A 13,237-nucleotide genomic window follows, 5' to 3' on the forward strand; every position below is an offset into this window, starting at 1 on the left:
GCGTGTGTTTGTGCGCAGTGGTAGCAGCGGCCACCACCAACACCAAGTGACGATCATCTGAACCGGTCCTGGGCCTCCCCTGGGTCGACTCAGCCTCAAATGAATTGCTGGTGCGTTGTGTGAACATCGCCACCAGGGAGACAAAGGCGGCCCGGCGTGGTGTTGGCCACCCACCCCCTCTGTGTGCCGTGCCGGCCTTTATAGGTGTTCGCTAACAGCACTTGCCCCAACAGTCTGTTCAGGCTATACGGGGGATCTTCGTCTTTGTTCGGACGTGTCACAACAGTTCACGAAATGACGCCGCAAAACCCGAGTCCGCTTTCCGACAGCGGCCAGACATCAGTGGCGAGGGCGATATTTAAACTGGCCCCGGGCCTCCTCTAGGTCTACTCAGCCTTGCATGAGTACCTCCTGCAGAATGTAAACACATCACCACTTGGGCAGTCAATGACGATCGGGCGTGGTGATTGCGCCTACCACCATCACCCTCGTGCGCCGTGCTGTCTTTAATAGCTGCTTCGCCGTGAGTGTGAATCGAACTCGGGTGTCCCCGGGATCGTAGCGAAGCGCACTGATCGTTGCACGACCGCTCCCCAGAGCCAAACATTCCGTGTAAAGCCACAACAGCAGATCGTTCTTTCTCACCCGATGACGGACGCTTGTGTGGCGACCGCAAACGTCGTGTTCTTTTTATTATTATATTCTACCTTACGTGACTTTACCGAAAGAAACACGAGAGTATGGATTCCTGCAGTGACAAAAGCTTCAAATCAAGATTCAACAGACAGTCGGGGCAAGTGCTTTTAGCGAGTACTCATGAAGGCCGGCACGACACACGACGGTGTGGGGTGACCAGCATCACGGAACGGCCGAACTTTGTCTCCCAAGTGGCGCGATGTTTTACACACACCCTGCACCAGGTACTCGTTTGAGGCTGAGTCGACCTATGGGAGGCCCAGCACCGGCTCAGATAATCGTCACTGGCGTAGGTCCCCAGAGACACACACACACACCCGTGCAGGCTATATGTGTGTGTGTGTGCATGAGGCGACATGTTGCTGACGATGATGATGTTGGTATTATTATTCACGATATTAACACTGATATATAATCACAATCATGACCTTCGGGTCCGGAGGGGCATGTGGCTCTTGAAGGACTGCTTCGTGACGTTATTTATAAAGGACCCACCGTCTCGTAATCCACATTGCATTGCGGTTCTTGAACTATTGAGTTTGTTTCACTGAATTCGGAAGAAAAAATGTCTTATTGTTGTTATGTTGGTTTACCGAATCCCTGATCATGACAGTGGTGATGATAGCGATGACGATGATGCTGATAATGGTGTGGTGGTGATTTGATGACGGTGTGATTGATAAATGTTGACGGTTGTTTACCTTCACTTTCGTTGTAACGATGTCAGTGGTGACGATGTTGATGTTGTTAACGTTAAAGATCCCGTGACGTGATTCACAAGAGCAGGCCGTCGTGCGCCGGCGTCGTGGCCCAATTTTTATATTTTTTTTAATTCCTCGTAAATGACTCAAAATTGTAAAATATGATTTGGTGGTGCTGCGTTGAGAGTGTTGCACAAACACAAACAAACAACAACACAAATCCCACACATTCGTCAATAACACTCTGGTCTTGCTGTGAAAAACAAAACACACATAGCCACGCGCATCATCGATGCTTTCCCGGCCAAGTAAACAAACGTCACAACAACACCAACAACAACAACACCAGTGTTGTTGTTGTTGTTTTTGTGCTGCTCCCAATCCCCGCGATGGAACCGCGCCGCTCCGAGGTCACGTGGCGATGCGGCTGCCCGAAGACGTCACGCGGCTAAACAAGGGGGGGGGGGGGGCGCCGCTCATTCCCAGGGACCGTTCAGATCGAGGATGTTTGCTGGGAGCAGCGGGGAAAAAAACGCGGAGGTGGGATGGACCCGGCGAGACGCACAGCCACCACCACCACCACCTCCTCCTCCTCCTCCTCCGCTGCTGCTGCTGCCGCCACGCGAGCCATGGGAGAGCCTCACCTCCACGGGGAGCCCGACGGAGGCGCCTTCGCTCCCGCCCCGGTGCCGGACGCGTCGCGCACGCGGCCGCGTTGGCTCTGCGCGTGCCCCCCCCCCTGTCCGCGAGCGCCCTGCGAGTGCCGGCCGCGCGGCGCGGGCGAAACTCCGTGCGGCGGCGGCGGCGGTGGCGGCGTCTCGTGTCGCGGGGGGCTGGCCGTGAGCCTCCAGCCCGGCAGCGGTAGCCCCCATTGGGGGGGCGGAGGAGGAGGAGGGGGGGGCGACGCGAACCGACCCACCGCGTCGCTGCTCGGAGAGGGAGATTCGTACGGAGGGGCGCTGTGCCCGGGATTCGCCGCGCCCTGCTTCGAGGCCGAGACGATGCTGGGCGGGGGCGGAGGTCAGGCGTGGGCAGTGAGCGGAGGCTGGGGGGGGGGGCCCCCCTCCGTGTTCTGCGCCATGGAGACCCCACATTATTATCATCAGCAGCAGCAGCAGCATCAGCAGCAGCATCATCATCAGCAGCAGCAGCTCGGGCTCGTGTGGAAGGCGGGCGCGGCCGGTAAATGCGTTGTTGCTGTGATTATATTTGAGTGATGGCCGTGATGGTGCAACGCGTATCGGCTCGTTTGTTTCCTTCTCGATGAATGACAATGTGACAACAAAACAATAACAATGTCATTGCGTGTTCGCGGCACCGTTATCGTAGCCACTTACGGTGCATATGTGGGAATTCATTACGTATAATCGCGAACGGGCAGTCGACGTGCATTCCCATGGTGGCCTTGAAAGACTAGACGTGATATTTGGCAAAAATTTTTTTTTAAAAAAATATATAAACATGCTATCATCGCTCCACCAACAAGGTATCCCTCCACCTCGCGTGGAGTGTGACGTTAAAGCGGATAAAAGCGAGCCGATGCCCGCGGCTACCGGCGGCATAGGAGGAACGCGCGTGTCCGCGTGGCGACGCGTAGGCCGCCCGGCACCCCCGGGGCATCGTGAGTTCGGGGGGCCACGCTCCCTCGAGCCGGGGGACGCGCGGACACAGCGACAGCATGCGGTGCTGCTGCTGTTGCATGCGCGGATGCTGTTGCTGCTTGTGTTGCTGCTGCATGTACGGATGCTGCTGCTGCTGCTGATTTTCGTTCCGTTGCAGCTGCACGCGCGGCTGCTGCGTTCGCGGCTGCCATAGCCCGCGCCCCCCCCGCCGCCCATAAAATCCGTGCACAGATTGAAACTCGCTGACGTCAGCAGGACGCGAGATCTCAGATGCGTCACGTGCTCGTCGCTCCAACGCGACACCCTAACGACAGTCGGATAGCCCCAGCGACAGTCCGATAACCCTAGCAACAGTCCGATAACCCTAGCAACAGTGCGATAACCCTAACAACAGTCCGATAACCCTAGCAACAGTGCAATAACCCTAGCAACAGTGCGATAACCCTAGCGACAGTCGATAACCCTAACAACAGTGCGATAACCCTAGCAACAGTGCGATAACCCTAGCGACAGCCCGATAATCCTAGCAACAGTCGATAACCCTAGCAACAGTCCGATAACCTTAGCGACAGTCCGATAATCCTAGCAACAGTCGATAACCCTAGCGACAGTCCGATAACCCTAGCAACAGTGCGATAACCCTAACGACAGTCCGATAACCCTAGCAACAGTCCGATAACCCTAGCAACAGTGCGATAACCCTAGCAACAGTCGATAACCCTAGCAACAGTCCGATAACCCTAGCAACAGTCCGATAACCCTAGCAACAGTGCGATAATCCTAACGACAGTCCAATAACCCTAGCAACAGTCCGATAACCCTAGCAACAGTGCGATAACCCTAGCAACAGTCGATAACTCTAGCAACAGTCCCATGACAATAACCCTAACAACGGTCCGCTAACCCTAGCAACAGTCTCACCACGCTAACCTTAACAACAGTCCGATAACCCTAGCAACAGTCCCATGACAATAACCCTAACAACAGTCCGCTAACCCTAGCAACAGTCCCATGACAATAACCCTAACAACAGTCCGCTAACCCTAGCAACAGTCCCATGCCAATAACCCTAACAACAGTCCGCTAACCCTAGCATCAGTCCCACCACGCTAACCCTAACAACAGTCCGATAACCCTAGCAACAGTCCCATGACGCTAACCCTAACAACAGTCCGATAACCCTAGCAACAGTCCGCTGACCCTAACTACAGTCCCATAACCCTAACAAAAGTCACATAAAGCTAACCCTAACACGTCTCATAATGCTAACCCTAACACGTCTCATAATGCTAACCCTAACAAGAGTCACATAAAGCTAACCCTAACAAAATTCCCGAAACGTAACACTAAAAACCGTCCCATAACGTTAATCCTAACAGCAGTCCGCTAACCCTAACAACAGTCCTATAACGTTGACCCTAACAACAGTCCTATAACGCTGACCCTAACCCTAACAACAGCCTCATAACGCTGACCCTAACCCTAACAACAGTCCCATAACGCTAACCCGAGCTCCTAACACAACAACAGGTCCTCACGCTCACCACTAACATCAGGCCCTAACGATAACCCATATCGCTAGGCCCTAGCATTGTAACCCATAACCATGACCCCAACCCTAACACACGAGCCCTAAAACTGAACCATAACCTAGACGATAGCCCTAGCAATCACCCCTAACCCTCACACTAACCTTATTATGTGCTACCCTAACACTAGACCCCATGACTAACCTCATCTCCAAGCCTAACCCTAACACTGACACGAATACCAACCTTATAATCCTATACCCTCACACAAGGCCCTAACCCTAACCCCTAACCAAGACCATAGCCCTGACACATACTCCGAACACAAACACCCAACCCTAACCCCATCCTTGTACCCCACCAGTACGCGACCCGAGTCGAACCCCCCCTCCCCCCCGTGTCCTACAATCCCAAATGATCCCGCCCCCCACACCGCCGATTGCCCCCCAGTGTTTCCCATTGACCCTACCCCCACAGTGTCCCTCTCTCTGCCCGCTGTCCCCCCGGCGTATCCCATTGTCCCCCCCCCCCCCCCCGTACCTCTCTCGTCTCTAATTGTTCCATTATCTCGAGTATCCCACCTCTCCCATGGTCCCATTGTCTATCCCGTGCCCCCCCCCCCACCCTACCGGTACCCCACCCTCTGTCCAATTGTCTCTCATTTCCCTCCCTGGGGGGGAGGGGGGGGGTCCCCGGAGGATCCCCGCCTTCTCTGCCCCGCCCCCCGTGTTTTCGATTGTCTCTCTACAATACCCCCGCTCCACAGCCTCCCCCCCCACACCTTGTCTACAACGCAGAGAGTTGGCACAGTGGGCATAGCGCAGCTGGTGCACCTGCCAGTCATCTCGGTGACAGTGAACCCCATGACAAACTTTACGCAGGCCTCGGGTGGCACACAGCGGCGCGGTGACGTCAACGCTACTTCGTGATGAACGGCGGTTGTTGTTGTTGTTCCAGTTGTTTCATTTATTAGGTATAACCCTGTGAGCCGTGCGGCTCTTGACTCGGGTGCAACCGCAGCAAAACAAAAACATGAACAAGAAAACATCTTAAAGTGACTACACGCAACAGAAAAAAATCCTGGAAAAAACAGCAAAGCCTTCCAGAAAAAACCACCGCATTTCAACGCTGTGTGCTGTTTTTGTTGTTATTGGTGTGGGTGACGTCATAACCCCCCCCCCCTTATCAACCTCACCCCCACCCCAGGTGAGGTATCACCCCCTCCCATGCAGCATCAGCAGCAGCATCATCAGCAGCTCCTGGTGCTCCATCCCGCGGACCCGGCGCCGCGCCGCTCGCGCAAGAGGCGCGTGCCCTACAGCAAGGCGCAGCTGCGGTCTCTCGAGCGCGAGTTCGCGGCCTGCAGGTTCGTGACGAGGGAGAGGCGGCGACGCGTGGCGGCCCTGGCCGACCTCACGGAGCGCCAGGTGACCATTTGGTTCCAGAACCGGCGCGTCAAGGAGAAGAAGCTTCTCGGCAGGGGCTCTCCTGCTGCGCGCAAGGCGGCGGCGGCGGCTTCGTCGTAGTCGCGATTCGCAGCAGCAGCAGCAGAACCGCGGCTGATTTTTGCCACGCGGACCACCGCGGATTTCTCTGGAGGCGGACGGGGCGGGTGGATGGGTGGACAGGCGGACGGGGAGGTAGACTGTGGTTAGACAGGCAGACGAACGGACAGGGAGGGAGAAAGACGAGGGACAGACAGACAGGCAAACGGACGGACACGCATGCACACCTTTACAGTGCCTACATACGCACCTACAAAAAATATTCCCCGTGTAGCCTTAACAGACGGTTGGGGCAAGTGCTGTTAGCGAGCACCTATTAAGGCCAGAACGGCAAACGAGGGGGTGGGTGGTCAGCACCACGCCCGGTCGCCTTTGTCATCCCTAGTAGCGATGTTTTTACGCACAGCACCAGGTACGGATTTGAGGCTGAGTCGACCTAGGGGAGGCCCAGAACCGGTTCATATAATCGTCACTGGTGTCGGCCGTGAGCGGGAGTCGTCAGAGTCGTAGCGCAGCGCGCTAACCGCTACACTACCGCTCCCCATATATACACACGCACATTCTCGTATGCATGCACACGCTCGCACAGGACGCAGGACACAAGACGCGAATATCTCTCGCTCAGCCTCAAAGACTTTAGAAACAAATGCTTTACGCGAGATGAACTACAAAGATAAAGATCTCCCCGTATAGTCTTCAACAGACTGTTGGGGCAAGTGGTGTTAGCGAGCACACTACGGAGGCTGGCAGGGAACACGAGGGGGTGGGTGGTCAGCACCACTCCCGACCGCCTTTGTCTCCCCAGTGCTGACACTTACACACCGCACCAGGTCCTCACTTAAGGCTTCGTCGACCTAAGGGAGGCCCAAGACCGGTTCGGATGTTTGCCATTGATATTTGCCGTGAGCGGGGATCGAACTTGGGTTGCCAAGATTCGTAGTGCAGTGTACAGACCACTGCACCACCGCTCTCCACGCGCGCGCACATAAACAAATGACACGACTTAAACGAACTCTTTGGTTCTTTCGGTAAACATCACGTAGAAAGAAAATTAATTAAATAATAGAGTACGACGTTTCGATTGCAACACAAGCAACCGTCATCAGGTAGAACTAAATTTGAGATAGAGACTAAACACAGACACGGAGACACACAGACAGACACACAAGCAGAGAAAGGCAACACAGACACAAGCAGAGACACACACATACAAAGACAAAGATCCCCGTATAGCCTTTAACAGACTGTTGGGGCAAGTGCGATGAGCGAGCACCTCTGAAGGCCGGCACGGCACGCGGCCAACACCACCGGCCGCCATTCGCCACCGAGTTATGATGACGCAATCACAGCGATTGTGCCAGACTAGGTGCACTTCGAGGCTGAAGGTGCTCTTATTTCACAAGCACTCATACACATTTGCCGACGACACTCCCTGTGACTGAGTCGCATTGAGACGGGGACTGTGGGAGCCGCCACGCCACCGTGCTATGTGCTCCGTGGTGCTGTGATCCCAATGCGCTGTGCTTTGCTGCATAGTATCATTTGTGCTATGACTCACGGCGCTATGATTCATAACGCTGTGATTCATAGCGCTATGATCCATGGCGCTATGATTCATAACGCTGTGATTCATAACGCTATGATCCATGGCGCGATGATTCATAATGCTATGATTCATAACGCTATGATTCATGGCGCTATGATGCATAACGCTATGATCCATGACGCTATGATCCATGACGCTGTGATTCATAGCGCTATGATTGATGACGCTATGATCCATGACGCTGTGATTCATAACGCTATGATCCATGACGCTATGATTCATAACGCTATGATCCATGACGCTATGCTTCATAACGTTATGATCCATAGCGCTATGATTCATAACGCTATGATCCATGACGCTATGCTTCATAACGCTATGATTCATAACGCTATGATCCATAGCGCTATGATCCATAGCACCATGACCCATTATGCCATGGTCGATGGTGCTATGGTCCCATGGCGCCGCGCTACGATGCACGGTGCATTGTGATCTGCTCCAGACGCTGACGTCTCTCACAGGAGACCTGGCAAAGGCCCCCAGCGGCACTGGGCTCGGCACGGCAACGAAGGGGACGCGTGCGATATGCAATGGCCGGTTTTTACACGGGCAATGCATTTGTGTCCTTTTTTAAAAATAAATGAATCTCCATGTTTACCCAAAAGCACGACTATACAGTCGCCTGGAACGTCTCCGTCGGTTATGCGGCATATTCATCATGAAGCGGCAGGGCATAACGTTTCAACCGGGGTTGTCGAGATCGGCGTGCCTGGATCAATATTCCCGCACCCGGCCACACTAACATCCAGTATACCTCGAGCTCTGGCTACTAGTCACGTGCCACCCTACTCCAGCCTACGTAACAACTCCAGGGACATACTCAGTGAGAATGCGAAGCCTCTCTTAGCGGAGATGTCACTGCAACAGAAACATTCGCGGTTGAGTAGACGTTTCGGAGTCGTGCCCCTTCGGGGCTGCTTGGCAGGAATCTCCTTTATCTGGAATCTCCTTTATCTGGAATCTCCTTTATCTGGAATCTCCTTTATCAGGAATCTCCTTTATCTGGAATCTCCTTTATCTGGAATCTCCTTCGTCTGGAATCTCCTTTATATGGAATCTCCTTTATCTGGAATCTCCTTTATCAGGAATCCCCTTTATCAGGAATCTCCTTTATCTGGAATCTCCTTTATCTGGAATCTCCTTTATCCGGAATCTCCTTTATCAGGAATCTCCTTTATCAGGAATCTCCTTTATCTGGAATCTCCTTTATCTGGAATCTCCTTTATCTGGAATCTCCTTTATCAGGAATCTCCTTTATCTGGAATCTCCTTTATCTGGAATCTCCTTTATCTGGAATATCCTTTATCAGGAATCTCCTTTATCAGGAATCTCCTTTATCTGGAATCTCCTTTATCTGGAATCTCCTTTATCTGGAATCTCCTTTATCAGGAATCTCCTTTATCTGGAATCTCCTTTATCAGTAATCTCAAATGCGCTACATTTGCAGGGAATAAACCCCGCCTCCCTAACCCCCCCCCCCCCCCCCGTATTGCCCCCCTATATAGGTAATCACCGCGACAGTGAGGTTTGTCAGTCTAGCTACAACTTTCCCTCGCTTTATGCGGGGTTCGCTTTGTGCGATTGCGCAATTATACATGTGGCAGGGAGCTATTTGTACGCACACCTCACTGGAATGCGGTTCGAATTCACTCTACATGCGGCTATGCAGTCGGACGTAGAACAACGTTCGTCTCGTGTGTACAGCGCGCGCTACTCTGGGAGGCAGCTGCCTCCTTTGTGCGGATTCGCTTTGTGCGCACATTTTTATTGGAGCGCATCCACCGCATAAAGCGAGGGGAACCCGCGTGGGCACACGTGCCGGTGTACATTCAGCTCGCTCGCAGGAGATGCGTTGCTCCCGCAATATGGGTTCGATATCTTGAGGCACGCAAGGATTTGCGTTTGCTCAGCGATTGGACGAATTTAGGTGACGATTCCGTTAAAGAGTCGATTCGCTATTTTTTGGCGAGCGATTTCCCTCCCCCCCCCCCCCCGTCATCGTCTGCGCAGTTTTTGCTCGCTTGATTGATCCCCCATTGAACAATGTTCCTTCCATTTGTATAATCCGTAAATATTATGGTTCTCACTCTGTTAAGATTAGTTGCTATATATCGTGAGCTCGTGAAACATTGATTTCGATCGCTTCATCTGTGATGTACTGTACATGCGGTGGCTAGGAGATGTTTAACTACCTCGCCTGGTATACAGGAAGGTCGTGGCTTCGATCCCGACTCTCTCCGGGTCCTCCGGTTTTTGCCTCCACATTTCGAATGAACGTGCGAGTTTCGAGTATTTGTCCGCTCTACATTTCTGTGTGATGAGCCACTTCGTTGAGCTATCGTGTGTGACCGGGGCGTTTCTAAAACAGACAAAAAAAGCGCTATGCAGCTCAGTGGGCCCTACCTGGTAAAACACTTTTGTTTAATAATTTCGTTCACGTGCCTGGAGAACCACGGTAGCAGCAATGCGGGATGGAGTACACGACTTGACGCATCCATCGGAATCGGTTCGATTAATGCGAAATCTTTACAAACTCCGATGTAGCTTGGGGTGTAGGTAAGGGGTGCTTTGGGGCAGGGTCCGGCAGGCGGGGGCTGGGGGAAGGGGTGGCACCATCCCCCCCACCCCCCTCTAGGGTAACAGCTCTCTCAGGGTGAAGCTCCTTGCGAGCCAATCACAACTCGTGGCAGCTAAAGTTAATAAATATTACAACATTTGCAGTGAGATCAGTATCGCCGTGCGACAAGGAGACGGAGTACGGAGGAGGAGGAGTGCGGGATTCGTGAAATGTGAATCGGTATTCGGTGGCTGCATGTGACGCCAAAGTTTGTGTTGATGTTACACTGTCGTAGTACACTGTGGTACGTGTGCAGTGACACTAAGAGTGTGACGCTATAGCACGCGTTGCGCGACACCAGAGCGCAGGGTTTCTCAAACTCCAGCCCTCAGCGATCCGCCGCCACGCTACGTCTGCTCGCTTTTTTTTCAATATATATAAAAAAACGATTACCTCCCCATTCCAATGCGAATCAAGTTGTTCGACGCTGCACGCGCCCGATGATTGTGAAACAAGGTCCCACGTGACGCTATTCACGCGTAGACGCGCGCGCACTTACATCTCAATCGCAATTTGAATAGACTCTGTTGCCGCAGACAGCTTTAGTTGCGTTGCGCGTCACGTGGTCACGTGGGACGTGTTTAATAATCATGGGGCGCTTGCAGCGTGGAACGAGTTAATTTGTATTTGAATGGGGATGAAATGGGTAAACGTGAACAGACGTAGCGTGGTGGCGGATCGCGTGGACTGGGGTTTGGAGAAAGTCTGCTATGATGTGATACTATTGTGTAAGATTATCGCATGAGACGAGCGTGCGTTGTTGTGACACTATACTTTGGTATGATGCGTTTGCACGTATTGTGTGACTCTGTAGTGTGATACTGTAACACGCGTTGTGTGACACTATAGTGTGATACAATAGCACGTGTTGTGTGACACTATAGTGTGATACTATAACACGTGTTGTGTGACACTATAGTGTGATACTGTAGCACGTGTTGTGTGACTCTAGTGTGATACTATAACACGCGTTGTGTGACACTATAGTGTGATACTATAGCACGTGTTGTGTGACACTATAGTGTGATACTATAACACGTGTTGTGTGACACTATAGTGTGATACAATAGCACGTGTTGTGTGACACTATAGTGTGATACTATAACACGTGTTGTGTGACTCTATAGTGTGATACTATAACACATGTTCTGTGACACTATAGTGTGATACTATAACACGTGTTGTGTGACACTATAACGTGATACTATAACACGCGTTGTGTGACACTATAATGTGATACTATAACACGCGTTGTGTGACACTATAGTGTGAAACTATAGCACGTGTTGTGTGACACTATCGTGTGATACTATAGCACGCGTTGTGTGACTATAGTGTGATACTATAACACGCGTTGTGTGACACTATAGTGTGATACTATAACACGCGTTGTGTGACACTATAGTGTGATACTATAGCACGTGTTGTGTGACACTATAGTGTGATACTATAGCACGTGTTGTGTGACACTATCGTGTGATACTATAGCACGCGTTGTGTGACTCTATAGTGTGATACTATAACACGCGTTGTGTGACACTATAGTGTGATACTATAACACATGTTGTGTGACACTATAGTGTGATACTATAGCACGTGTTGTGTGACACTATAGTGTGATACTATAGCACGTGTTGTGTGACACTATAGTGTGATACTATAACACATGTTGTGTGACACTACAGTGTGATGCTATAACACGTGTTGTGTGATACTATAGTGTGATGCTATAACACGTGTTGTGTGACACTATAGTGTGATGCTATAACACGTGTTGTGTGACACTATAGTGTGATACTATAACACGTGTTGTGTGACACTATAGTGTGATACTATAACACGTGTTGTGTGACACTATAGGGTGATACTATAACTCGTCTTGCGTGACACAATAGTGTGATACTATAACACATGTTGTGTGACACTATAGTGTGATACTATAACACGTGTTGTGTGACACTATAGTGTGATACTATAGCACGTGTTGTGTGACACTACAGTGTGATGCTATAACACGTGTTGCGTGACACTATAGTGTGATACTATAACACGTGTTGTGTGAAACTATAGTGTGATACTATAGCACGTGTTGTGTGACACTATAGTGTGATACTATAACACGTGTTGTGTGACACTATAGTGTGATACTATAACACGTGTTGTGTGACACTATAGTGTGATACTATAACACGTGTTGTGTGACACTACAGTGTGATGCTATAACACGTGTTGTGTGATACTATAGTGTGATGCTATAACACGTGTTGTGTGACACTATAGTGTGATGCTATAACACGTGTTGTGTGACACTATAGTGTGATACTGTAGCACGTGTTGTGTGACACTATAGTGTGATACTATAACACGTGTTGTGTGACACTATAGTGTGATACTATAACACGTGTTGTGTGACACTATAGTGTGATGCTATAACACGTGTTGTGTGACACTATAGTGTGATACTATAACACGTGTTGTGTGACACTATAGTGTGATACTATAACACGTGTTGTGTGACACTATAGGGTGATACTATAACTCGTCTTGCGTGACACAATAGTGTGATACTATAACACATGTTGTGTGACACTATAGTGTGATACTATAACACGTGTTGTGTGACACTATAGTGTGATACTATAGCACGTGTTGTGTGACACTACAGTGTGATGCTATAACACGTGTTGCGTGACACTATAGTGTGATACTATAACACGTGTTGTGTGAAACTATAGTGTGATACTATAGCACGTGTTGTGTGACACTATAGTGTGATACTATAACACGTGTTGTGTGACACTATAGTGTGATACTATAACACGTGTTGTGTGACACTATAGTGTGATACTATAACACGTGTTGTGTGACACTACAGTGTGATGCTATAACACGTGTTGTGTGATACTATAGTGTGATGCTATAACACGTGTTGTGTGACACTATAGTGTGATGCTATAA

At 50.8% G+C, this 13,237-nt stretch overlaps 1 protein-coding gene across 1 annotated transcript; it reads left to right on the forward strand.

Moving 5' to 3' along the window:
• The first annotated feature begins 1,877 nt into the window (after nt 1-1,877).
• LOC116938873 (uncharacterized) lies at nt 1,878-11,318 on the forward strand. The gene is made up of 2 exons (XM_076059849.1): nt 1,878-2,579; nt 5,755-11,318. Exons 1-2 carry the CDS (start codon nt 1,943-1,945, stop codon nt 6,072-6,074), a joined length of 957 nt encoding a protein of 318 aa, XP_075915964.1. The 5' UTR covers nt 1,878-1,942; the 3' UTR covers nt 6,075-11,318.
• The last annotated feature ends 1,919 nt before the right edge of the window (nt 11,319-13,237 follow it).

This window comes from Petromyzon marinus, chromosome 4 (genome assembly GCF_048934315.1).
Source record: "Petromyzon marinus isolate PM22_M1 ecotype Great Lakes invasive population chromosome 4, UKy_Petmar_22M1.pri1.0, whole genome shotgun sequence".
NCBI classification, from domain to species: domain Eukaryota; kingdom Metazoa; phylum Chordata; class Hyperoartia; order Petromyzontiformes; family Petromyzontidae; genus Petromyzon; species Petromyzon marinus.

Excerpts from the sequence above, each read along its gene's own strand:
- LOC116938873 (XM_076059849.1), top strand. The coding sequence starts at position 1,943 with ATGGACCCGGCGAGACGCACAGCCACCACCACCACCACCTCCTCCTCC. Across the intron at positions 2,580-5,754 it reads GTGGAAGGCGGGCGCGGCCG|GTGAGGTATCACCCCCTCCC; the intron begins GTAAATGCGTTG and ends CCCCCACCCCAG.